This window comes from Lepidochelys olivacea (assembly GCF_965140295.1).
Source record: "Lepidochelys olivacea isolate rLepOli2 genome assembly, chromosome: 9".
In the NCBI taxonomy this organism is placed as follows: domain Eukaryota; kingdom Metazoa; phylum Chordata; order Testudines; family Cheloniidae; genus Lepidochelys; species Lepidochelys olivacea.
The window spans coordinates 25,757,397-25,784,562 of NC_140419.1; the positions used below are offsets into that span (position 1 = coordinate 25,757,397).

General features: G+C 41.4%; 1 protein-coding gene across 2 annotated transcripts in view; it reads right to left on the reverse strand.

Moving 5' to 3' along the window:
- ARHGEF26 (Rho guanine nucleotide exchange factor 26) overlaps positions 1 to 27,166 on the reverse strand; it is a 115,464-nt gene that overhangs the window by 34,587 nt on the left and 53,711 nt on the right. For both annotated transcript variants that reach the window (XM_084639311.1, XM_084639310.1), the window contains exons 9-11: positions 25,320 to 25,394; positions 22,918 to 23,007; positions 10,893 to 11,047 (exon numbers count right to left, since the gene is read on the reverse strand). In XM_084639311.1, the coding sequence (XP_084495437.1) occupies positions 10,893 to 11,047; positions 22,918 to 23,007; positions 25,320 to 25,394 (320 nt within the window). The remainder of the gene's footprint in view (positions 1 to 10,892; positions 11,048 to 22,917; positions 23,008 to 25,319; positions 25,395 to 27,166) is intronic.

The following is a 27,166-nucleotide window of genomic DNA, read 5'->3' on the forward strand; positions in this document are numbered from 1 at the left end:
TCTTATTTTTTTTTAAGTAACGTCTCTGCTCAGCAGAACAAAGACTGAAGAGAGCTAGTTTAAGATTCATTTCAACTTCTGGAAAGCCACTAGTAATATATCATTGACCAACAGCTCTGCTTTCCTTCTTTCTGCTTCTTGAATTCAACCAAAACATCCAATTTAATCACTGGCAAGGTTCAGAAGGCATCAAACTGCACAGAACCTCACTGCAAACTCAGATGTTTAAAAATACTTATTCCCTGTCCAAACAAAGTCACAGTGAATTCAGTGTGTGTTTTGTTATGGGACTGTGACATTGCACTCCATATGTTTTATGGAAATATGCTTATGAGTGTGAATATGATGTAACTGAAATATGCCTTATGCAAAAGGTCTCTTGTAAGGTATCATAACAAAGGTTATAAACTACTGAATACATTCCTCCTATTTGTATGCATGTATCTTTTTTTATCTGAAGCTAGAAATATGAAATATAACTCTGAGATCCTATTGTAATTATGCAAAGTGTGGACCATTAATGGTGGTTTAGAATCTTGATGGCTCTCATTGACTAGGGCAATTAGTTGTAAATGGCTCTGTTTACATGCAAACCTTCCGGTGTATGTGTGGGCCAGCCCTGGAAGAATGGAGGCTGGGGTTTCACAGGACATGTGAACATGTCAATGATACTGGAATCCATCTTAAACCTGGTGCTTTTCCATTTAGAAGGAGGGGTGGGGACTCAGAGAGACAAAAGAGATTCCTGCCTTGTGCCACAGCTATAAAAGGGGGTGGAACAGAACAAAGGAGGCTTCCAGTCATGAGAACTCCCCTAGTTTCCACCTAAGATGTCTGCTGGAACTAACAAAGACCATACCAGGGGAAAGGACTGGGCCCAGACTAGGAAGGAGTCTAGTCTGTGAAAGAAGCTTATTGGAACATTGCTGAGGGGGAGATATTACCTGTAATCAGTTTCTTAATGTATTAGACTTAGACATGCTTGTTTTTGATTTATTTTGCTTGGTGACTTACTTTGTTCTGTCTGTTATTACTTGAAACCACTTAAATCCTACTTTTTATACTTAATAAAATCACTTTTGTTTATTAACAAATCCAGAGTAAGTGATTAATACCTAGGGCAGCAAACAGCCGTGCATCTCTCTCTATCAGAGTTATAGAGGGCAGATAATTTATGAATTTACCCTGTATAAGCTTTATATAGAGTAAAACTGATTTATATGGGGTTTGGGAACTGGGTGTCTGGTTGCTGGGGACAGGAAACCTGATGAGCTGTTTTCAGTTAAGTCTGCAGCTTTGGGTGTGTGGACCAGACCTGGTCTGTGTTGCAGCAGACTAGCATGTCTGGCTCCACAAGGCAGGATTCTGGAGTCCCAAGCTGCCAGGGAAAACGGGCTCAGAGGTAATTTCAGCACATCTGGTGACAGTCCCAAGCAGGTCTCTGTGACTGAACCCGTCACAAGGACTATGTCAATTATTTTAATATAATTAAATAAAAAACCTCATATCGTCTAGACAAGGTTCCTCTAAGCAGTGGCAGGACACTGTGCCCTAAATCATATATCACCACTGTACAAACCAAAGTAAGCAGTACTATATAATAGAGGTAGGCAAGCCAACAAAGGCATCAACCTTGTTCTGGCTTATCTCTGTATCCATGTAATACTGTAAGCCAAAGAAATGCCAATCCAGTGAGTATGTTCTTGTAAGGATAACGGCCTTATATAGCACTCCACGGGTTTACTTATGAATAATTGTTTTGGACAGATTCCATCACTTGGCATGGACTTTAACTTGGAGCTGCAGCACCTTCATTTGTTGTAACTAGCCAGATCTATAATCTGAACCAGCGGTTCTCAAACTGTGGGTTGGGACCCCAAAGTGGGTTTCAACTCCATTTTAATGGGGTTGCCATGGCTGGTGTTAGACTTGCTGGGGTCTGGGGCTGAAGCCGTAGCCTGAGCCCCACTGCCTGGTGCTGAAGCCCAAAGACTTCAGCCCTGGGCAGAGGAGGGGCTCAGGCTTCGGCTTCAGCTCTGGGTAGCAAGGCTCAGGTTACGGTCCCCCCTGGCTGGGGCTTCGGCTTTGGACAGCTGTCCTGCAGTGGTGTAATCATTTTTGTTGTCAAAAGTGGGTTGTGGTGCAATGAAGTTTGAGAATTCCTGATCTGAAACATCATTCTAATGTGCTACTCTCTCCCTTCTACTTTATTTTGAAAATATGAATATTGTAAGTGCATTTATGAATTAGAAATAGAACAGTAACAGTGCAAGCAGTTTTTGTTTGGTCTGTCTACTGTACAGGTAAAATGTATGTTATTTTACAGGACTGTAGGAAATCAAAGAGTTTTAATTTTTAATATTAAGTCTCAAGGTATTAAGAACAGAGCATACAACCAATGACGTATACGCCCTCACACCTCAGAAATGTATTTCCTCTCTTGCAAAAATACAGTTGTGGGGAGGGAAGTTAAATTACTTTGAGATATTTACACACTACTGGAAGGCTGGACCTCCCTATTTTAATAGTACTCTATATCTGTATACTCCATAATATTATATAAAGTATTGCTGCTTAAAACAATATTTGCATTATATCTTACTGCTGGCAGTCTCTATAGGAAAATAGAGATTTTGATATTTTCAGTTCAAGCCAGATTCTTGATCTTGATAGTTTTACACTATTATAAAGGAATTCCTTCCGACTTACACTAGTGTAAACCGAATCAGTCAGATCCCAAATCTATTTTGTTCACAAGGAGTGAGAAACAGCTGCAATTGCCAGACAGAATGAAATTTCAGTTTTTGCACTAAAATTAACACACTGTGAGTGAGTCTTCAGTCCCCACACACCCACAAAGTTAATTTCCTGAGGAAGCAGCATGTATTACAAAGACAGAGAGAGACAAGCACAGGTGCATTCTATTGGGATTGTCATACTGGTGCTCTGAATAATTAATATGATTCCACCCCTTGGGGGAAAAAAAAAAAACAAAACACGCCAACAACTCATACTCATCCCAAATCTCAAAATGCCACCTGCAACCAGGAAATAGCAGCTCTCACAGACAAACAAAATATGCAGATATGTAAAACTTCAAAGACTACACTATAGCAAGCAATTTTAATGATTTTTTTAAAAAACAAAGACCAATTTTGAGTTAGATTGTAATCTGCAAGTTAGTTTTCTAGGCACCAACTCAGCGACAATATAGGATTTCCCACAGCAAGCAAGCTCATACAAGATTGCAGAAGCATACTTTCATAGATATATGAGACAAAGAAGCCAGAACTATTGTGTTGCTAAACTGGACTTCCTTAAGATTTGAAGAATTCATTTTAATCCCTGAGATGGAGTAATATTTTACAATATTGGAAGATTTCAGTAAATGTTAAAAAAAAATTAAAAAAACAAATAAAATAAGTAAGCGACATGCAGTTGAAGAGTTATGAGCAGCTTCCACTTTTCAGCAGGCAGGCAGTTAAATTATTAGTTTTTGCAAGACCCCATTATAATCCACCAAGAAGCCCAAAGCCCCCACCCCTGCCCCAGCTCTTCCTGCCCCCACCTCACCTCTTCCCACCCATTTCCATCCCCTCCCCCAAGCATGCCCCATCCTCACTCTTCCCCCTCCCCCAGCAACGCCTCCTGCATGCCATGGAACAGCTGATCGCTGTGGGTGGGAAGCACTGGGAGGGAGAGGGAGGAGTTGATTGGTGGAGCCACCAGCGGACGGGAGGCAAGTGGGAGAGGAGGGGAACTGGCTGTTGATGAGTGCCCACTAATTTTTTTGCATGGTTCCTATGCAATAGCTATGCCCTGAGACCCCCCAGAAGTCTCCAATAAAATCATGGGGGGTGGAATAAAAAAAAAAAAAAAAAAACACGACAGACTTGACAATCCAGATAGTTCTAGCTAAAAGTAGTTGTTATTGGGGCACTGGATAAGGTACGCCACATGTTGGGATAGGCATGTGTGGAATCCAGGGATCTTGAAAGATGTGTCGTGGGGGGGGCGTTGATCATTGTAGCAGTGGAGCTATGTCTGCAGGTTTTGCATCTGCTCTTCCGGCAGGATCTGGTGCTGCTTTGAGAGTTGGCGTGTCCTGGTCTGTGGGGAGCTTGCTTCTTATGATAAGCTTGGAGAGATTGGGGAAGGGAGGTGTTTGAAGGTCAGAAGTGGGGGTCCAGGAAAGATTTATTTCCTGAACTAAATGCCCCAACAACTATGTGGGTAAAACCAGACAATTCTTCACTTTCAAATGTACTCACACAGGAAAATGATAAAAGACAAGAACACCCTATTACCTGTTGGCGAACGCTTATCACACAGCGATCACTCGACATCGGACCCATCAGTCCTCACCTTCAAAGGAAACCGGCACAACACTTTCAAAATATGAGCCTGGGAGCTTAAATTCATTACTCTGCTCGACACTAAAAATCATGGGCTGAACAGACACACTAGACCAGTGGTCTCCAACCTTTTTACGCAAAAGATCACTTTTTGCATTTCAGATCAACCCAGGATCTACTCTGCCCCTTCCCCGAGGCCCCACCCACTCCATTTCCCCGTCTCTCCACCGCTCACTGTCCCCCACCCTCACTCACTTTCAATGGGCTGGGGCAGGGGGTTTGTGTGTGTGTGTGGGGGGGGGGGGGCGGGTGCAGGCTCTGGGCTGAGGGGCAGGTGGTTGGAGTGTGGGAGGGAGTTCCGGGCTGAGCCTGGGACAGGAGGTTGGGGTGCAGGAGTGAGGGGTGCAAGCTCTGGGAGGGAGTTTGGGTGCAGGAGGGAGCTCTGGGCTGGTGCAGGGTGTTGGGCTGTAGGAGAAGGTGAGGGGTGCAGGCTCTGGGAGTTTGGTGCAGGCGAAGGCTGTGGGCTGGTGCAGGTGATTGGGGTGCAGGAAAGGGTGTGGGCTCTGGGAGGGAATTTGGATGAGGGTGCGGGCTCTGGGCTGGGGTGCGGGAGTGGGTGCGAGGTGCAGGCTCTGGCCAGGAGGCGCTTACTACAACTGGCTCCTGGCTGGCCGCACAGCGGGGCTCAGGCAGTTTGCCTGCCTGCCCTGGCCCCACACAGTCCCCAGAAGTGGCTGGCTGCTGGCACATCTCTGCAGCCCCTGGGGGGGACAGAGGCAGTCCATCTCCGTGCGCTGTCTGCGCCCACAGGCACTGCCCCAGTTCCTGGCCAATGGCAGTGCGGAGCTGGTGCTCGGGGCGGGGGCAGCGCATGGAGCCCCGTGTTCCCCCCACCTAGGAGCCAGACCTGCTGCTGGCCACTTCTGGGGTGCAGTGTGGTGTCAGAACAGGTAGGAACTAGCCTGTCTTAGCTGGGCGGCACTGCCGACAGGACTTTTTAATGGCCCAGTTGGCGGTGCTGAACAGAGCCACCACGACCCAGTGCCTTACATTCCACGAGCCAGTACTGGGTCGTGACTCTCAGTTTGAAAACCACTGGAATAAAAGACATTACCTCACCCTCCTGGCCTCTCCAGTATCCCGAGTCCAACACGGCCACAAATACACTATATAAGTTAAAAAAACAAAAAACAAAAAAACAAAACAAAAAATCCCCCACAACCGTAGAAAACGTAAGATAAAAAATCCCAAATTATTCCTTCACTCTTTAAAATGGGTCTTTTTAAACCAATAAAATGTAAGTACCTCCTATTTTAGCTTACCACCATTAAGAATACTTGCAAGTTACACACTGAAATCTTCAGTATTTCATTACAAAAGTTGCTTCCTTTTGTTTGTGATGCGGTATCTAACTTGCCTCTTTAATTAGGAAACTATGGTTTTTCCTTGGTTGGGGGGGGGGGGGGCAATCTGGTATACAAACCCAGTTTTGCGAGCAGCTGAGAACAGGTAACATTCCAAAGTATTATTTGACCTTTGGGTGGTTTCCAATTTATGCAGTCCAGCTGCATTCCATTGCCAAGATTATCTCAGGAGTTGACAAGCCATGCAGCCATTAAACAGACATGATTTTAGTGGTATCCTTAAGGGATTACAGAAAGTGAGCTAAAAACATTTAATAACTCTATATCCTCACTAAAATAGAGGTATCCTTGCAATTTGTGAGAAACCTTTTAATAATCTACAATATTGCAGTTTGAGGGTCTTTTTTGAATGGGTGAATAAAGAATGTCCACTTCAACTATAGTTAAACATAGCATGAACTCACTACTTCTTGAGTAGAAAGGGAGGACCACAGCATGCCAGCTCAAATGCAGCCACTCCATATTGAAAGCTGGAATCCTTAACCAGTCCTTCTTGATCCCAGGACTGTGTGCATAGGAGCTATCCAATCCAGGCAGGTTCAAGAGGGAGCTCTGTTCTATCCTTAGCGGAATGCTGCTATGGCAAACACTTCCAGGCTTCAGTGAGAAGTTATAGGGATGTTCCTACAGACAGTTCATTTTCTGAGCTCTCTGACTGGTTGGGAAAATGTAGTTATAGAAACAACAAGGAATCCGGTGGCACCTTAAAGACTAACAGATTTATTTGAGCATAAGCTTTCATAGGTTAAAAACCCCACTTCTTCAGATGCATGGAGTGAAAATTACAGTTGCAGACATAAATTTATTGGCACATGAAGAGAAGGGAGTTACACTGTGACAAAAGGCAACATATGAAGAGTTCTCTGAACCTAGCAATTCCATAACAGTGCCTCGGGTCAAGTTCAGAATGGATATGTTTTATATACACAACTGTAGCAAGAGGAGAGGGGATGGCCCTGGAAGTTCAACCTGGGAGGAACACATAAAAGTAAGATTAATATTACTAGCAAAAATATAGAGATTTCTATTGGGGTACCTTTCTTTTAAAGCAGCACTGTCTATATCTCAGGTGTCACATGTAAACCCTTGTATAGGTAGATACCTGCTTGAGGTATTTATGTGAGGTATTTACATTAAATACTTGGTTTCTGTAGAACTGAATATTCATTTTAAAAAACTGCTTGCTCTCATAGTTGTGAAGAAAACCTTCAAGAAGTGACCCAAGTACAGCTAATAAAGTGCTGTCTGCCTGATACAAAAAGCCTGAAATAATGACTCAAGAGACAAAGCGTGTGAATTCCTCTGCCCCCTAGGATGTTTACATTTGAAGGGTAATTACTGGACTTTAATGTCAATGTGAACCATTTCATTAGCAATCATATTAGTAGATGTAATGGGGATAAGGATGAGTGTGAAGCACAGAGGACTAGAATTTGGTGTTGCTGCAGGAAGGAAAATGCAGAGGAAGAACAAGAAAAAAAAACAGGGAAGAAAGACGGGAAAGGTAGGAAAGTAAAAATAGTGGTGGTAATTTTTCTCACTGAGTAATGATGAATACAACATATACTGAATACATAACAATAGCAGCTGAATACTTAAGCTGTTACTTAAGGGCCGCTGTCTACCATTAAATCTTTGACATCAACAGGAGAGCTGCCATGCATGGTGGTTAGTTACCGGCACTAAAGTTATGCCCCAGTCCATCAACCATAAAAATGGGATTTGAGTCTCTCCAAGAGTCTGACACCCTGGATACATACAGTCTTCATCATGCATTCAAGAGATAGAAATCAAAGTTTGTATTAAGGCGGCCAGAAAAGTTTACGTAAAAAGTCCATGTGTGATTTTTACATTAAAAATGCAGATATCGTCTACGTCCTGGAAGACTCCACAGAAGCTGGAGAATAAACTGAATCAGGATCACAAGAAGCTGCATGCTAAACAATGGAGAAGGGATGGAATTTTTAGCCACTATTTAAAGCTCTGGGCCAGAAGGTAAAAAAAGATGCTGGATTCAGGCTATAACTTGCCAACTGTTAATTCCCCCCAGCCAGGAGGGATGTGGAAGACAATGACTCAGCTGAGGTAAAAACAGTGGAGCCCAGGCCTCTCACACTTTTGAAGGAACAGTGAGGAGTGAAGCAGTGGAAGAGCCACTCAAGCAGGTTCCCTCAACCAACCTTGTGGATTTAATCATTAGAAATCCATTTGGTGTTAATGCTCTATGGCCCAATGGAACCATGCTGCCAGCAGGCCAGCTGCACAAAAGCACAGGGACTCACTGGGTGTCTCCTGTGATCTGCTAGCTTCAAGGGCCAGGCTGTTCTGCAGCAGATGCTACAGTGCCCTAACCCCTCAAAGAACAAGCATGTTGAAGCAACTCTGAGTTTCCTGCTTCTTTGTGATACACAGAAAAGTAAATGGGGCCCTAAGCGATCCCCAAAAGCGCATTTAATATACTTATGCATGATTGGGCTGCAAAGCAGCATGATGTTTAAAGCATAAGCCTCTAAAATATTTCAGAGTTCCATGGGATTTGGCCATATGATGCCCATTAAAGCAAGGGGAATTGGGTTGCTAAATCCCATTCAACTATTTGAGAACATAAAGGTAGGCCATTAAGTCTTACCATTACAAATGCAGGATGAGCTCAAACTAGGGGCTGTGGATGGATCTGACGAGGAAAGCACTGTAGGAATGAAAGCCTAAAACCTGATGCGGAGCATGCCTACGTGTACAGTATCATGAGGTTTATCATCTTCTAGCTAAATCTCACTGAACAAATGCTTTTCTGGAGTGCTTGCTCACTGTAATACACACATGCAGTTCTTTTAATTATACTTCTGGTAGGTAAAACTTTTGTAACAAAGTCTTTGTATCAAGATTTGAGGATTTCAGTAACTCAGCCAGAGGTTAGGGGTCTATTACAGGAAAGGGTGGGTGAGAGTCTGTGGCCTGCAATATGCAGGAGGTCAGACTAGATGATCACGCTGGCCCCTTTTGTCCTTAAAGTCTGAGTCTAAATGTAAGTACTGCTCTACATGCTGAATGTTGTTGGACCAACACTGCTTATCAGTTATCTGTGGGACTACTTTGACCTATACCATCAATCCTGGCCTTTAAAGAATTTGGACTTAATCACTCCTTATTGTGCTAACTGAGCTCTACAAATATGGTTAATAACTTGGACAGGGCAAGTGAAAATAAGCTTCAGGATACAGAAAGAAAACTCATTTTGTACAATTTCAAGGAGCTGAATGATTAGGACTTATAATGCAGGGGTACAACAAAGTGATTTTTATGGCAGCAGTGAAAAAAGCATGGGAAACCCAAACGTGCAAATGTAAACGCACAGTGTCTTAAACTTGAATATCACCTTCAAAGTATCCCTGGTTACATCTTAAAAACTAGAGGAACTGTACCACTGGTGTTAGTACAGTCATTAAATTATTTAATGTTATAACATGTGCAGAAGCCAGTTCAAATTTAACTTTGAAAAACTGCATGGGAATGGATTTTTTTTGGACAGCTAAGGTGCAATGGATCACATAAAAGAATGTAATTAGTAAGTTTGTCTGCATTTGTGCAGTACATATTTTGTGATCAGAATGACTGTGGTAGGATCACAGGAATCAATACTTTTCAACTTCATGTGTTTATTTAGAAAGATCTTGGTACAGTGAATATATAAACTCCATAATTAAGATCAAGTTTTATTTACTGTAACTTATAGGGTCCACTAGGATCTCACAGATTCCAACAGCTGGAAGATGTTATAAATCAAAAGAGCCAGAGTTTGGAAAGAATACATTATTGCAAAAAATTATCTCAGAAGCTGGGTAACCAAGCTATTCCACAGGAAACCAATAAACAATGTAATACAGATAATAGACTTTTTCATTGTTTTCCAATTCAGAAGTTTACTTAGCTACCAGCACAATAAAATATTAACTTTAGTCCCCTGAGAACAGAAAGAAACACACTGTTTAAAGATGTGTGATACAAATCTTTGATGCGCTGCCAACGTTTCAAAAAGGGGCTCCCATAAAAGTGTTCCCTGTAGCCTGTGATAAACCCTGTGTCCCAGCCGTGTGTGTACTACAGTGAACAGGCTGGGGAGAAATCTATTCACTTGAATATAACCAAGAACTAAGGCAGCAAACAAATCATGCCACACTTTGCTGGAAGTGTTCACATTTTGTTTCTCAAAAATGCATAAACTACAACAGAATTATAGCATAGTGCTCAATCGTACTGTTTGAAGCACAGGCTCAAGATTTTCGAAATGATTTTTAAAATACCTGATATTTGGTGTAACTGGTCAACCCAAAAGCAGAACATCTGCTCTTCAAAACTATTTTTTAGTAACCACAGGAGCAAATCATCTCTGTCAGGAATGACAGAGCAGCATCTGCAGAGGGCATGAACTCCATCAAAGGCAGAGGAATGACCGTAACGATCCCTTCAATTTGGTGGTGGAATTTTAACAGGGTGCTCCCAGCAGCCTCCTCTATCACATCACATCACTGATACCGATTCTCCAGGAAAGAATAGTATGGAGAGACATTCCTGTTCTACATATTTATTTATCTTGCTAAAATGTATACCTTTGCTGAGTCACTATGACTGGATTGGATTTTCATTTCTGTTTGATCTCCAACCAATGCAATTCTGAGTATGGTCTGATGGAGAAATAGGAGAGACTCAAAAATGCCTCCTTAATTCATTCATTCTTTGTACAGGCACAGCATACCAAAATGTATGACTACAAAACTGTAAATGTTTTGGCAGCACTCAATGCATTTTTAGTCAACATTTCCACTCACATGAGGTTTTGTTTTTGTGCTGCAAGCATATTATGCATAACCGCTTCTTCTCATATCTTCCTCATTCACTCAAACATGCAAACAGTTGCTAAAGGAATAATCTAAAAAGGCTTTGGGAACAATAAATTATACTTGAGGTAAATATTGAATAAACAGCCGTTGTGAAGCCAGGAAGTTTACGTTCTCATTTCCCCAGGGTGACTCATGCAACATTCAAGACAATTGTGGCTTGCGTGTGACTCAAGGAATTAGACACACATGCAGTTTTAGAGTGTCGAATCCCTTACCTCTTCTTCTTTGTGATAATAAGAACATCATTGAAGAGGAAGAAGTACACTTGCTGCTTACAGGTCCTTTTAGAGAAGAGTCCAGTGTCTTCCACATATGCTGTTAATTCACCCCTTTTCACTAACCACCGGGAAGAGGAGACCAGTGGAAATGGCTACAAAATAAGAAAAAAAACGTTTTCATCGTAAGTCACAAGCCTTCTGTGAGACAAAGGAGTATCAGGATCACTTGGAAAAATGCATGAATAAACCCAAAACAAAGATAGGAGTATAGGTGTCAAATAGAGACTTCAAGATTCAAAGTAATGTACAATGCAGGAGACACCTGCCAACAGTGGATGCTTTAGAAGTACTGGCTACCTTCACACTACATCTGCTCAAATCAATTAAGAACAAACAGAATCTGGAATTGAGCATGCTGTGAAATGGACCTACCAGCATGTTTCCACCTAATGCAGAACTAAGTAAATCTCTTCAAAAGGGCAGAAATAAAATGGCGTTTAAATATTCCCAGACCACCGTCTCTCATAAAGCAGAATTCAAGTTACAAACAGAAAAATTTACCAGATTAGAATACTGCAGTTACTAAAATAGAAGAGGTCTGAAAGTCAGTAAAATCACAGCAAAGGTTAAAAACAAAAGCAAATGTATCTGAAAGTCAGGAAACAGCAAAACCCATAGCTATCAACTCCTAAACATCAGAAAAAGAACAGTTACTTGCCCTACTACAGTAACGGTGGCTCTTGGAGAGGATGTTGTCAGGTATAGATCTTACAGTAGCGCACATGTGCCCCACGTGCATGTGTCCTTTTGCATAGCAGTCCACTGGAGCCGCACATGCATCCTGGGCCTCCTCACGCTCCTCTATGAGAGCAAAAAGGGTGGAGCAGCTGTGACTTTCCCTTCGTTCCCTCACAGTTCAAAGCCCACGGTTGCAGAGGACTCTGAAAAGCAGGGATGGAGGGTGGGCAGTGGGACCCAAACTGACTGCATCTTATAGCTACTGTTGGGTAAGTAACCCTTCTTTCTTCTCAAATGTGTGTCAGTATGGATCCCTTTGTAGTTGACAGGCAAGCAGCATCCTCTACGGAGTGGAAATTATTAGTGAAATAATGATTGCAGCACCGCTCCCATCAACTTGGCATCTGACCTGGCTGCCATTTCAAGAGAGTAATCTTTAATGAAGGTAAGTGAGTTGATCCATGTTGCTGCTTTGCAGATCTCAAATAGCAGCATATTTCTGAAGCTCAAGGATCAAGACACTGCCTGTGCCCCAGTGGAGTCCCTTGATATTTGGAGGCACAGGACCATCGGCTATCTGAAAGCAGGCAGAAAAACACTGCACGATCTACTCAAAGTCTCTACGATGAGACACGTTGGGCTTTTGATGGGCTGACTATAGCCACAAAGAGGTGGGGACATAACCTAAAAGGCTTGATCCTATTAAGGTAATAATTGACTACCCCTGCTCTATTTTTTTATCAATGTCCAAATTTCTTGCTCAAGGTATAGTCAAGGTCCAGACTCCAGAGCAAATAAAAAAAACGAACAATAATGATCATAAGTAAATAAAAAGATTTCAGGGTCCATTCAAAAGTGTCTGGTGGTCTGGATTTGCCCCGCTGTCTGACTATTGACTACTGCTATAATAGAGTTCGAGACATCCAGAGCCCACAGCTTCTTTTCTCCCAGCATCAAGCGAAGTTTTAGGAAGAACACTGGCAGGTTTACTGACTGACGTTGAATTTGGAGACCACCTTAGGGATGAATTTAAGGTGCAGTCTCGACACAGCTTTATCTTTCTAAAAGGTTGTAAAAGGAAATCTGGTTAGAAGGGCTTGGAACTTGCTGACCCTCTCCTTGCAGAGCAACTATAAAAACACATCTTGAGGGTAAAGGGGCGTACCAAGCAATTTGACAGTGGCTCAAAAGGAGGCTCCATATGTTTTGGGAGAATGACACTGAGGTCCCACCTGGGGTTGGGTCTCTAACAGGAGAGTAGTATGCAGAAGGGCTTTGAGGAAAATGGATACTGTTTGATAATGAGAAGACTGAGCAAAACTGCACCAGAATGTGACATGCCAACGTTACTACAAGGTGGACCTTGAGAATTAAACGCTAGGCCAGTCTGAAGCTCAGCACGTAGTCGAGGACTCTCAATCTCAGGGTCTATACTCAGTCTAGATTGTCAAGTTGTCCATATGGAAAATCTTTTCCATTTAGAGGAGTAGGATTTCCTAGTAATGACTTCCTGCTCTGGATGAGAATTTCTTGAATCTGTATAGAGCAGTGTCTGTCTGTAGCCAACATCCAAGCCATTAAGTGCAATGATTGTGGGTCGTGATGCAATAAACTAACCATGATTCTGAGATTATGACTGGACAGGCTGGGAGATATACTGGAGGCCAGCTGGATATTTGCAATGGGTCTGACAGATAGAACTGCCTTGGCCAGGGAGAAAGCTGTCTAGACAAACATGCTAGTTTGATAAAATTCAGCCTTGGACACTGGAAAGCATGTTTTATTATTTTATTTGTTACCATACCTGTTTTTTTCCCCCTCTTACTTAGTATCACTTACATCTCTTTTCTTTACTATAAACCATCTCAGTGCTGTTATACTGAAGTAAAGTGTCAGTCCTCAGCTAAACTAACAGGCTGGTGTGTGCACTGTCTCTTTGGAAGCAGCGAACTTAAAAATTTCTGGGACTGTCCAGTGAGAGGGACTGGACACTGCAGAGACACATCACTGGAGAACTCTGGAACTGGGGTCCACTGACCGCTATGTGCAAGGCAACGTTAAGACTGGCAGCGTCTCAAGAAGTTAGCTGATGAGGCAGGGAACTGACACAGATTAAAGCTCCAGCAAAGCTCTCTCTTGTGAGGCAAGGAGGTACAACACAGTAGCTTACGGTTCTGGGTGCCCTGAGGACAGCGTCACCCCAGGTTGTTGCTGGTTCCTGGAACATGCCAAAACAACAGGATTATCCCGATGACACCATGTCCACAGCCTGATGGCTTCTTGGCAGAAAGGGGATAAATGAATACCTTCTTGTTTGTTTATAACAGTGCACTGAGGAGGGGTTGTTTGTGAAGGTCTCCGCTGAGGAATTCTGCAGAACAGACAGAAATCCTACACAGGCCAAGCTCATGGCCCTGAGCTCCAGGACATTTACACAGTTTCAAGTCATCCTGGGACCAGGTTCCCTGCATCTGCAGATGGTTCAACCTGTCCCTGAGGTGTCTGTGAGGAGTGTTGTTGCCAAGGCAGGGTCACAGCATTCTTCAGCTGCAGCCATGAATTCAGCTACCACAGGACCTGAGGTGGACCTGTGGCTCTTGTTCAAGTGGTGCCTAGATAGTGAGTGATCTGCCATAGAATTAGGGACTGCACATGAAGCCTGGCAATTGGAATCACATATGCACATGCTGACAAGTAGCCTACTAGTCCTAAGCAAGCATGTACCATTGTCATCAGATCAGATTTTAGGCAATTTGTCACGGATTGAAGAGACTAGAACCTGTCCTCTGGGTGGTAGGCTCTTGCCAACTGAAAGTCTATGACAGAATCCCTATGGGCTATCATCTGTGATGAGTTGAGAGACAATTTCTCAAAGTTCACTAGGAGGCCTAGCTGAGGAAACACGAAGAGGACATACTCCAGGGCTGTTGCAGTCTCCTGTTGAGACCTGCCTCTGATCAGCCAGTCTTCTAGGTAAGGATAGATGTGAATGCCCTGTCTTCTTAAACATGCTGCTACCACTGCCAGGCATTTTGTGAATACTCCTGATGGCATGGAAAGTACTGGTAATGGGTGGACCCTATTATGAATCTTAGATATGTCCTGTGGGCTGCCTGGATAGCATATGGAAGTACACAACCTGCAAGTCAAGCAACATAAAACCATTCTTGAGCCTGAAGAGATGGGAAGATGGAAGAAAGTGTTACCATCCTGAACCTGAGGCTGTGCATGTATTTGCTGAGTATTTGCGGGTCTAATATAGGACGAAGATCCCCTTTCTTTTTGGGACAAGGAAATGCCATGAGTAGAAAGAAGCCTCTTCCTCCCAAATTCTGCTGGCACTTAGATGAAGCAATGAAGCCACTTCTGTTTGTAACAGGCTCTTGTGACAAGGATTCCTGAAGAGGGTGGGGGAAGAGGGGATGGTAGGAGCTACAGAGTGAAATCGGATAAGGCTCTCTAGCACCAATCTGTCCAAAAGGCATGGCAGACCATGCCTTGTGAAATGGGGAAAAGCGGATTCAGAAGGTTGCATGCTCTTAATTGGCTCTGTTGTTGTTCCTAAAAGCCTTATTAAATTTGCTAACAAGCCACAGGAGCAAGGTACATCACTGAGGAGAAGGAGGAAGATTGTGTTTCCGGCTTCATCTGGGCTTCTCTTTGGGAGGCTAATCAGGCTGTTTGGCACAGCATAGTGGCTTCCTCTGTCTCATCGGGGTCTGGTAACTATGTGGTTTGAAATAAGGGGCTGGGGTATTGTCAGGTTCCCTCCCCACTCTGAACTCTAGGGTACAGATGTGGGGACCTGCATGAAAGACCCCCTAAGCTTATTTTTACCTGCTTAGGTTAAAAACTTTCCCAAGGCACAAATTTCACCTTGTCCTTGAACAGTATGCTGCCACCACCAAGTGATTTAGACAAAGAACAGGGGAAGGACCACTTGGAGTTCCTATTTCCCCAAAATATCCCCCCAAACCCTTACACCCACTTTGCTGGGGAGGCTGGAGAACAAACAAGATAAGCACAAACCAGTGTTGGATTTTTAAGACCCAAAAAACCCAGTCAGATTCTTAAAAAACAGAACTTTATTTGAAGAACAAAAAAAAGATGAGAACAACGCTGTAAGATCAGAATGGAAGATAATCTTACAGACCGTCAGATTCAAAACACAGAGAATCCCTCTAGGCAAAACCTTAAGTTACAAAAAAGACACAAAAACAGGAATACACATTTCCTCCAGCACAGCGAATTTCACAAGCCAAAAACAAAGAAAACCTTACGCATTTGCTTACTTTTACTAACTTTACAGGAGTTGGAGGGCTTGCATCCTTGATCTGTTCCCGGCAAAGGTATCACACAGACAGACAAAAGCCTTTTCCCCCCTCCAGATTTGAAAGTATCTTGTCCCCTCATTGGTCATTTTGGGTCAGGTGCCAGCCAGGTTACCTGAGCTTCTTAACCCTTTACAGGTAAAAGGACTTTGCCTCTGGCCAGAAGTGATTTTATAGCACTGTATACAGAAAGGTGGTTACCCTTCCCTTTATATTTATGACAGGTATAGATCCCTGTGGAGTGCCAGGAAGCCTCTGTGCCCTTTAAGGAATGTAGCGTGTTATTTGTGTGCTCACTGAATAACTCCATCTCTTCAAAGGGCAGGTGGTTTATTGTGACTTTCACTTCTCTGGGAATGCCAATGCTTGAAACCATGAATCCCATCGCATTGTCACTGCTGTGGCGATGGAGCTAGTCAGTGTTTGAAACATCCATTGCAGCTCAGAGGGCGTTTTAGGCACTTACTGATCCTCTTCAACGAAATCCTTGAATACTTCTCAGGTGGGAGCTTTGATAGAAAGGCCGTTACTTCATCCCAATTCAGGAAATTATTATTTGGCCAGAAGAGTCTGACAATTTACACCTGCAGCTGAAAGGAGGTATAGCAGTAGGATTTCTCCCCAAACAGGTTGAACTTTGTTGGGTCCTTGTCCTTTGGGATGCTTTTGCTGGATGTAGATTTCTCCTGCACTACTGAGATGACAAAGAGGTGGGCGTACAAGCACTCAAACGTTTTTTTAGGGACTTAATACCATTTTCCCACCCTTTCTGCAGCAGATGGTATAATGGCAGGTGTTTGCCACAGGGCCTGTGCAGGGTACCCATTTGTTGGAAGGCTGATTCTGGGTGGGCCTGACATTGCTAGTACTTCAGGTATCAGGTTTATTAGACCCATCAGGAATGATTAAGAGGGCTGACAGCTGAGTGGGAAAATATTCTTCAAGCATGTGAAAGGTTTTCCAGAAAGCACAAGGCGGCACAGGATGCATGCATAGCCCCAACAGACACAGCTGTTCAAAAGACTCCAACCTTGCTTGCATGAGGCACATGTGCACCTACACTGGGATCTGTATGGACATCATCTCAAAGACTAACATGGAAATACTTGGGCTAAGTCCAAACATCTATGTTAAAAAGGTTTCTGGCTAGGATTTTATTTTCTTTTTATGATAATGAAAATGTCTGATGTATATTTCTATTTCTCCTGTACATAACTTAAAAGTATTAATTTTCTTGGTTCTCCCCCAAGAATAGTTATGAAAATTGTTATAATTCTAGTTACTTGTGTGTATGCTTGTAAACTGCTTGTAAAAACAAAAAATATACACAAAGTTTAATGACCCTTATATGAACCAACTAGGACTATAATGTATCCTTATAGATTGGTTGCAGCAGGAAATCAGCCCCCACCAATTCAACACCCAGCCAGGAGAATATGACACACCTTCTGGGACAAGGGGAATATGGAGAGATTCACTGCTGCAGAGTTTATAAACTCTGCTAGAGAGAAACTCAGTGCATTCTTGGTGTGAAAGCCAGGCCCTATTGAAGTAAACGTCTAAACTCCCATGGTCTTCTGGAGCTTATAAAAATCACTGAGTGCGCCAGCCTCAGCCCCTCCTTACAGGACACAGATAATCGCAGAAGACCTAGCGAGAGATGCTGGGGCTGGGACCAGGGAAACCCACTGGGTCAGGGCAGACTGTGGCGCTTATCAATCCTGCCCGTTCATGGTGTCTCTCTTTCTCTAGTCCTAGATGCCAAGAGGTGCCTGAGCATGGTGAATGTGTCTGCTCCTGCACAACTTTAAAGCCCCATGTGAGTCACAGCAAAGTATCCTGAGGTGAGTGCTCATGCAGTCGACCAGAGACCCTGGGAGACTGGTTAAATTCTGATAAAGTTAGAGGTGGGTGGAGGGGGTGTCAAAACTGACTTTATAATGGAAAGCCAATCAAACTTTAACCATGAGGGAACACACTCTTTCACTAATATCCTTGTGTTTGATGATCACGTGAACCAGAACCAGTACAGGAGGAAAGGAAATCTGAGAGGTCTTTAATCCTCCATTACTGTGGCAGAATCCTAAAACCACTAACCATTTCCCATAGTCCATTATGAAATTTTGATTCTGCCCTTCCCTCTGTTATCTCACTGTTCTATCACTACCAGTGACTGATTTTACAGCTACGGAATTTCTCTGCACCTGAATTTAAACTTTCTTGGCTGCTGCTAAAACCCATTACTTGTCTTGTCATGTTTGACTAATGAAGACAACTGCTTTATTTCGTCTCTAGAACACCCCTTTACATGCTCATAAAATATTTCTCCATGCAGCTGTCAGCCCTTGTAATCATTCCTTATGGGTCTTATTTTTCTGGCTTTTAAGTATTTTAGCTGTCCTTTCCTGAACTGTCTCCAATTTGTCTGTATTTGTACTGTAATATTATGTCCAAAAGGGAACACAGTATTTCAGCTGTGATCTCACTGGTGCAAGAATTAAAGGGTGAGAATAAATACATCCATAGTTTTAGAGGCAACAACTTTCTTCTTGCATATGAAATATATTACTGCATATGCCTTTTTAATGACAGTAAAATAATAAAATTGTTCACAAAGTGCCCTTCCTGCCTATGCTATACAACATAGAAAAGCCAATATAAAATACAGTAGATGCTGGGCCAGAATCTCTCTCTCCACCCCCGCCAGCTGCTTTTCACTTAACAAAACTTGCAAGTTCTTGTTCAATGAGGACTTCCCTTTTAAATGTCCACAATTTTCTATTATCCATTAATTTAATCTCTTTTCTACTATTTTTTCCAAGTCATAAATATACTAAATATTGGTATGCCCTCTTTTAATCTATATATGACACCACACAGATGCTACTCTCCAAGCAGATAATGAACCAAACCCCAATTGCTCTCAGTGGACTAGAGTGTGCAATCAAACTGGTTTTATTTAAATTGAGATTATTCCAGTGTACACCCATGCAACAGTACAGAATTAGGTACTGTGTTTGGTTTTCTAACCAGATTTGTAACCAATTTACAATAATTCTAACCAACCCACATTTCTCAATTTTTCCTATAAGAATATCATATAATTCCCTTTATCAGTAGCTATCTCACCTTGTCACTGTCACCTCATTGTCACCTTGTTCAAACTCACATCCCATGGAAGGTCTAATTCAGCAGTTCTCAAACTTTTGTACTAGTGACCCCCTTCAGACAGCAAGTCTCTGAGTGTGACCCCCCCTTATAAATTAAAAACACTTTTTTATATTTAACACTATTAGAAAAGCTGGAGGCAAAGCGGGGTTTGAGGTGGAGGCTGACAGCTCACGACCCATGTTATATCCTCAAAACCCCCTGAGGGGTCATGACCCCTAGTTTGAGAACCGCTGGTCTAATTAGTTCAGTACTTGGATATGAAACTCATAAGAAACTCCTCAGTGCTGCAGGAGGTATTGAGTTTCATCATTATGAAATCAAAGTAATAAGTTTCATAGCAATATTTGACTTGAAATTTTGGCTCAGTTCGAACCAGAAACTCAACCCACTCATCCAAAACTCAGGGATCACGAAATCATGTGAATGAAACCTAACATTGCTAAGACAAATGCCGCTTCCCATCTTTCTCCACCAAGTGATCAAGACTCCAATTTCTGTTGGAAGTTGATCCAATTAAATATATTAACTAACCCATTTTCTCTCTTTAATATCCTGGGACTGACACAAATACAACTATATTAATATCCCAATATCATGTTTTCATAACCATGCAAACACAGTGCTTGAGTTTCAACAATGGTCTTTGACAGTAGCAGTCACAAAATGCATGCTGCTCCAAATAATTAAATTCTTATTTCTGTTTGCAGGAAAAAAGCCTCTCACTTCCCCAGTACTGTACATGAAATCTCGAACTGAAGACACTGAATAAATATCCTCTCAGCTCAACTAAAAATTAAATCTTCAGGATGGGCAAACAGCTGAGTAAGTACATAAAAAGGAAACTAAACCATTTTTGGAGTGGCTTTGGTTATTCAAGCTTCACGAACCAAGTTAGATTGAATGAAACATTGTAGCAATTCTAAGAATGTCATATGGGGGCCTAGAGATTATTTTATAGTTTAAATTATGTGTATTTCTAAGAAAGACAGTCTCAAGATATTCAATTATTTTATACCTAAAAAGGGCTTAACTAAGCTTTTATTTGCTATTAACTCAACATACCTCAAAATTGCTTTCTATGCCAAATAAATTCAGCATATGGTTTCCTAACAGGTTAGATTCCAGAGAACACTTGCTTTGACTTTTAAAAATATTTTTTTCTAACTGTCAAATATATGCAATGCTGAACACAGAATGTCTTTTTCCTATATACAAGAAACAGGCTCAGCATAATAAAGTGTATTGAAACTATGCCAAGAAAAATCAGCCTTTTACAATCCGACTGGCAAACTCTCAAACCACAGCTAAATTTTAAACCACCAAGGAGTCATGTTTAAGATATACAGAATGGTACTCTAGCAAAAAAGCTAAAGAATAAAAGTTGCTTGTTTTATTCCCATGAAACTGATGAGAGGGGGAAGTTGCAGTATACATTCTAGAAGAGGGTACACTGTAAGAGATTGATCCTTCTGCCTAAATCAAGAACAACAGATTATGGACATCTTTTGTGGTGAAAATAAAGAATATAAGCCATTTACAGTGGCATTTTGAGAGCCTTTTGGCTATATAAACTCCTAGAAACTACTCAGACTTGAAGGCTCTGGAATGACAAATCTGAAAAGATGGTCTCCCAAATCTCTTGAGAATATTATCCCAAGGTCGTTAGTGAACTTCATGATCACCTTACAAAGAATTTCTTATTTTGTTTTTGTTATTGTAAGTGAATATTTAGACCCTATTTTTCTATTTTTATTGGAAATATGTCAATAAAAATGCTGTAGACCCTTTGAAAAGTCTTGCTCCAGAGTCATGAACTTTCCCTAGCCAAGATGGGGGTACAGAAATCCTTTAAAATATACAGACTTTTAAAAAAAAAAATACACAAAATGGTACTTTTGTCACTGCATTAGTAAGAAGTATTCTTGAGAAATAATGTCATCCCATGGGTATGATATTCCACTTACAAAATGTTTTAAATGAACATTTTTGAGATACAAAGAAGATTTTTTTCTATATTGTTGATACTTTGAAAATGCCACCAAAAACTTTGTAAATCACATTTGACTCTTGTTCGACAGGCCACTGATAAAGGAAACACACACCACAATCTGTAACTTTGGTTGTACTCAAAAGATTTGGAAAATATCACTATCATATGCAGCCCTTTTAATAAGTACTGAACTCTAATCATTTTAATGAGTTTAACACAATATGTCAACAGGCAAAACAGCTGTGAATGTAATAATGTCGGATACTTGTTTTTTCCTGCTAAACAATATATACTTTACCACTTTTAAAATATGTTTTAGTTAAATTATTACAGTATTTTTAAAATGCACTACACTTCTCATAGTATCATCTTAGTTTATTGAAAATATCCAAGAGCTGACAAACCCAGAAAAGGTAGGGAGAAAGAAAGAAAGAGACAGAGAGAAAAAGACCAATGAACGGTTCTATATATCATCTGTGTTTAAACACTTCTACAGAACTTCATGAGTTAAAGAGACAAGGTGAAATCCTAGCTCCACTGAAGTCAATGGGAATTTTGTCATTAACTTCAACAGGGGGGCAAGATTTCACTGACAGTGAGACGCCTTCTGTCCGAATATCCTGGTTTTTATGTCAGGTTTCAGAGTAGCAGCCACGTAAGTCTATATTTGCAAAAAGAACAGCTTATGCTCAAATAAATTTGTTAGTCTCTAAAGTGCCACAAATACTCTTGGTTTTTATGTGTAACTCGTGTAGGGTGACCAGATGTCCCGTTTTTTGGGACTTTTTCTTATATAGGCACCTATTAGAATCATAGAATATCAGGGTTGGAAGGGATCTCAGGAGGTCATCTAGTCCAACCCCCTGCTCAAAGCAGGACCAACCCCATCTAAATTATCCCAGCCAGGGCTTTGTCAAGCCTGACCTTAAAAATATCTAAGTAAGGAGATTCCACCACCTCCCTAGGTAACGCATTCCAGTGTTTCACCACCCTCCGAGTGAAAAAGTTTTTCCTAATATCCAACCTAAATCTCCCCCACTGCAACTTGAGACCATTACTCCTCATTCTGTGTCATCTGCTACCACTGAGAACAGTCTAGATCCATCCTCTTTGGAACCCCCTTTCAGGTAGTTGAAAGCAGCTATTAAATCCCCCCTCATTCTTCTCCTCCGCAGACTAAACAATCCCAGTTCCCTCACCCTCTCCTCATAAGTCATGTGTTCCAGCCCCCTAATCATTTTTGTTGCCCTCCGCTGGACTCTTTCCAATTTTTCCACATCCTTCTTGTAGTGTGGGGCCCAAAACCGGACACAGTACTCCAGATGAGGCCTCGCCAATGTCGAATAGAGGGGAACGATCACGTTCCTCGATCTGCTGGCAATGCCCCTACGTATACAGCCCAAAATGCCATTGGCCTTCTTGGCAACAAGGGTACACTATTACCCCCCACCCTTTGTCCTGTTTCTTCACGGTTGCTATCTGGTCACCATACTCAGGTGAGTAGTGTTAACTTGTGTAATTACTTTTTGTTTAAAGCTCTAGCTGCTTGGTGTTCGTAACTGAGATATGGTTAGCAATGGCATCTGTTGCTCTTTGAGCATTCACAGCCTCAGCTGCTCTCAGGAGACAAACTTTTAGTCTTTTGTTGAAAGGTCAGTTCAGCATCATGGCTTCTACAGTCCCCAGCTAATTTGCTTCATTTTCTCTGGCTGTGAATCTGTCAGTCTTAAAACTTAAGGAAAGGCAAAAGTTCTGCACATGCTAAACGAGTTCATGAATGCAAATATCATACCTTGATTCTAAATTCCAGCTGGTTGTTAATTGTGTACATCATTTCTGTCCTTTCCATTTTTCGAGCCCCTTCGTTGCATAAACGGACCAACTAGAAAGAAAAAGGAAAAAAGTGTTCCTACTTTAATGTATTTAGATATTGCATTACTAGTTTTTCCTTTACATGGCAACTTTTCTGTGGAAATGCATACCACTGAAGAAGCAAGAAAATCAAAGAAACCGATTTTTTTTTTTTTTTTTTACAGTAAACCACAAAGAGGATTGATTATTCCACACAGAACAGTACAAGTGGCACAAAGTATCTAACTCAAAAGGATCGCAGATCTTCAGTCCAAAAAACTTAATGGGCACCCTGAGAGAACATAAACTCTAACTCTGGCAAGTTAAGTGAGTTGTATAGTTGTGACCCAATGTTATATGCTGCCCTTATAACTGCAGACATGCAAATTGTTTATTGAAGGACCAAGGCAAATGTTATGATGCTCTTTTGGCAAGCTAAGGAAGGTAGTATTTTACAAAACTATTCACTCATGCTTTAGAATGTGATTTGAAAATTTGTCATATTCCTCTAGAGCCCCACCCACCCCACAAAAAAAAAAAGGGAGGAAGATCAGGCATCCAGATATGTTAAATGGAAAAAATAAAATATACTCCTTAACCCCTTCCATGGGCTCTCCAAAAGTCAATGGGCCCCTTCTTGTTTCTCAATTCCTGGAAGGGGAGAGAGATATGTCTGAGCAACAGCATACTCCATTGATTCACTCAGTTCCCCAGATCCTTCCAGTACCACAGCAATTCAATGAAAAGGATAGCTAATGTACTGAATGCTAACACCATGACTCCTGCTAATCCCTGTCAGTGTTGAGTGGTGGAGAGTAGGATGAAAGTAGGAACACAAATCAATTGAGTCTGTCTGGATAGCCTTCTCTAGGCTAACTTGCAGCATCAAAAGTCTAGAAAGGACAAATGAGCCTTCCAGCTTTTCAAATAGGAAAAAAAGCTCACTTTTTATTTTGCTATAATTGTTGTTGGGGAGATAGGAAGCAGCATGTTAGCAAGTTAGGCTGTTACATTTTTAGTGGATTTTATATAGGAGACAAATTAAACTATTTTGTTGCACACGACTAGGCAATGAATTCAGTGCAACAGCTGAGTATTTGAAGACGATGGGGACAAAGCCCTTATACACTAAGCTCTAGATATCCTTCCCTGAGAAAAAAAAAAATTGTAAAACATTTGTTCTACAGGAGGATTTTTATGAGTCAGGGATAAAAGTCATGCTTATTGGGTATAGTTAAGCAGCATCCAGAGAAAGAGGTATGAACAATATCAGTCAGGCAAATTCTCCTCCCCCTTCTCCTATTCAGTCTGAATACTCTGTACACTACAAGAAGTTCCCACAATAAAATTCAAGTGTGTTGGCCGCAGTATTGTGTTACTGCAGCAGTTCAGAATTTTTTCTGAGAAACAGAATAATTTAAATGTGAAGCTGATCTGTCAGTGACTGTTCCTGAATAAAGCAATTTGACATTTTCATCCTTCATTACTCTTCCACTTTAAGAGAAAAATTGTCAATTTCCATGCATAAATAATTTAAATGAGCCAGGAATGCTCAGAGCCTAAGGCAGTGTCTAGCCCTAACATGTAGGGAACCTTATTTCCAATAGGGGTATGCCCAATCCATCAAATTTAATGACATTCATTTGTGTACTGTAGGGTCTCAAATTCGAAGATCTCAGAGGCTAGTTTCTAGATTTCCATTTCAAACTGTCTCTCTCTTTATTTCAAAAAGCTTTTGAGGCCAACAGTTTTCATTGTGAAGTTGGAAGTTGTCACCAATGCCAAATTCTAAAACCTCATCATCAGCTTTAAAAGAAACCCATTGGAGGTTATTACAGAATTAATTATGGGCAATATTTATGATTTGGGTATTAATGGATTGCTCCTCTATTGTTGCGTGTACTCAATACTTGTTCCAAGCTGAAAAGAGATTTTCAACACAGCTCTTATTGACTGAAATGGTTTAATTTCATTAAAAAAAAAAAATCCTTAAATGTTGTTAGGAGCTCCAGTTTTCTAACTCTAGAAAATCCATGGCAGTTTCCAGGCTTTGGGTGTTGTACCACTTTCCTTTTTTTGGACAATGACGGGAGAATAGAACCAAGTTGTCCAATTTCATTATGAAATGCATGATCAAGAAAATAATGAAGGAGGTAAATAATATATCAAATAAGTGGTGCTATATATAATAAAAATAAGGGGCCAAAGCCATTTGGAAAAACAGAAGTGAGCATGTCTCAGATTGGCATATTGAATTGGCCAAAGCACACTGCACAACTGAGGAGGAAAAGAGTCTAAATAGAAGCAGGTTGGCTGTGTAGGATTTGCTTTTTAAAAACATACCTTGCTCACTTCTTTTAAGGCTCGTTTGCAGATCTCATATTTTGGTGAATCTTTAGGGGTTTTCTGGCAGATGGTCTGAAATAAAAGTCAATCAATTCACAAAACTGAAATCTGTATATTGTTAAATCTAAAATCAGATGAATACAGAATTACAGTACAATTAATGAAATTAAACATGGAGGGGCAACATAGAAGCATATTTTCCTACCAGCCAGAACTCAGTGCACATGGGGTGTGTACCTACTTATGTGCTCTTCAGGGAGTGCAGCATGCCGATACCAATTTATGGTCTAATGCTGAGGGAGGGGGTAAGCCACGGACCTGCCTGCTTGGAGCACCATGTCCTCCCAAAGGCCCTGGAGAGAGCAGAGCCTGTGCTCCCTTTCAATTGTCTCTGGCCCTTAAGACGACCATGGAAAGTGGGGAGGGAGGGAAGCTCTCTGCACCCTTTATTCCTACTGTATAAAAGGTTCAACATAATCCAGTCACTAATGTTCAAAGCACTGTGGAACTTTTGCTGAAAGCTGGCTAACCACGTGAGTTGGTCATGAAAATAAAGTTCGGCCAAAATAAACCCTTGTATCAATATGTTCCTAACAATGAAGGGGCTAAATTATGTTTTTGGTAGAGTTACACAAATATTGTAAGACCTTTAATGTGAAACCATTCTTCAGGTGAAATTATGTTTTTACAGTCTGAATGTAAGAAGAGAATCATACTTTTCATATTACAATTTAAGTGAAACAATGAAAACTCACTATAAAGAAAAAATTTCAACATAAAGTTTAGAAATTATCTCCTAGAAAAAACTGTTTTGTAATTTTCCATTCTGTTCAGCTTGTTAGATGCTTTCATACCTGAAGAATAGAAGTATCCTGAATTTAAATAGTTTGGATTTTTTCTTTTTTTAAACAAACACAGGGATTTACTGAACAGTAGAGTAGGGCCCATGTGGCCAGGATGTCTAAACTAGCAACTGTAGATATATATAAAGGACTATTATTTAATCAACCACTGTGAAGTATTGAACACATCCCCATAGTTATAGCAGTATTCATGATTACAGAGGAGACTGACCTGTACAAGTCCTGATCTGGGTCCTACTAAAGCCAGAATTCAGGTGTGGATTTTAATCCATGTAATTGGCAGCAGTGCAGATCACATTCAGTCCTGGCATCCAAACCAAAATGCCACAGACTTCATGATTATGTATGTTTCCATCAGATTTCCACCTCTGCTTCCTAGCAAGCTCCCTCACTGTAGGCTCTCCCAATCACTGCAGCTGTCTGTTGGGAGAGAGATCCCCACACACCCCACCATAACAGGCTGGTTACTAGCTATGGATGTAAATGAGGTTTCCCTCTAGTGGCTTCCCCGCCGCATTGAGGGCAGAGGAGAAATTACTAAAATTGTTGGCTACGGATCAGATTGTGACCCCCTTAATTTTCACAGTGCCAAAAGGACTATTCCTGTGAGAAAAGTGGGGTACACAGTCTGGCCCTAAAGGAGGAGTCCTTTAGTCTGCATGCAGAAAGCCTATGTTTTGAACTGAAGGACCAGGTTCTAGGCCCAATTCTGTATGTATGCAACTTCTATGGTAGTTGTGTCTTAACTTTGACTTCGACATACAGTTTCATTAGAGACTGGTGCCCAACTGTTTGACCTGATCTTCTACACAGTTCCTTGGTCAGTGCAAGTGCAAATAAATGCCACTACCCACTTCACAATTTTCTCTTTGTTGTTGACAGACCAGTTTATACAGCCACGGCTCCAGTCTAAACAAAGTAAGGTGAGAATGGGCCAATAACTAAAAAAAGAAAGGTTGCTTAATTTCCAAGGACACAATA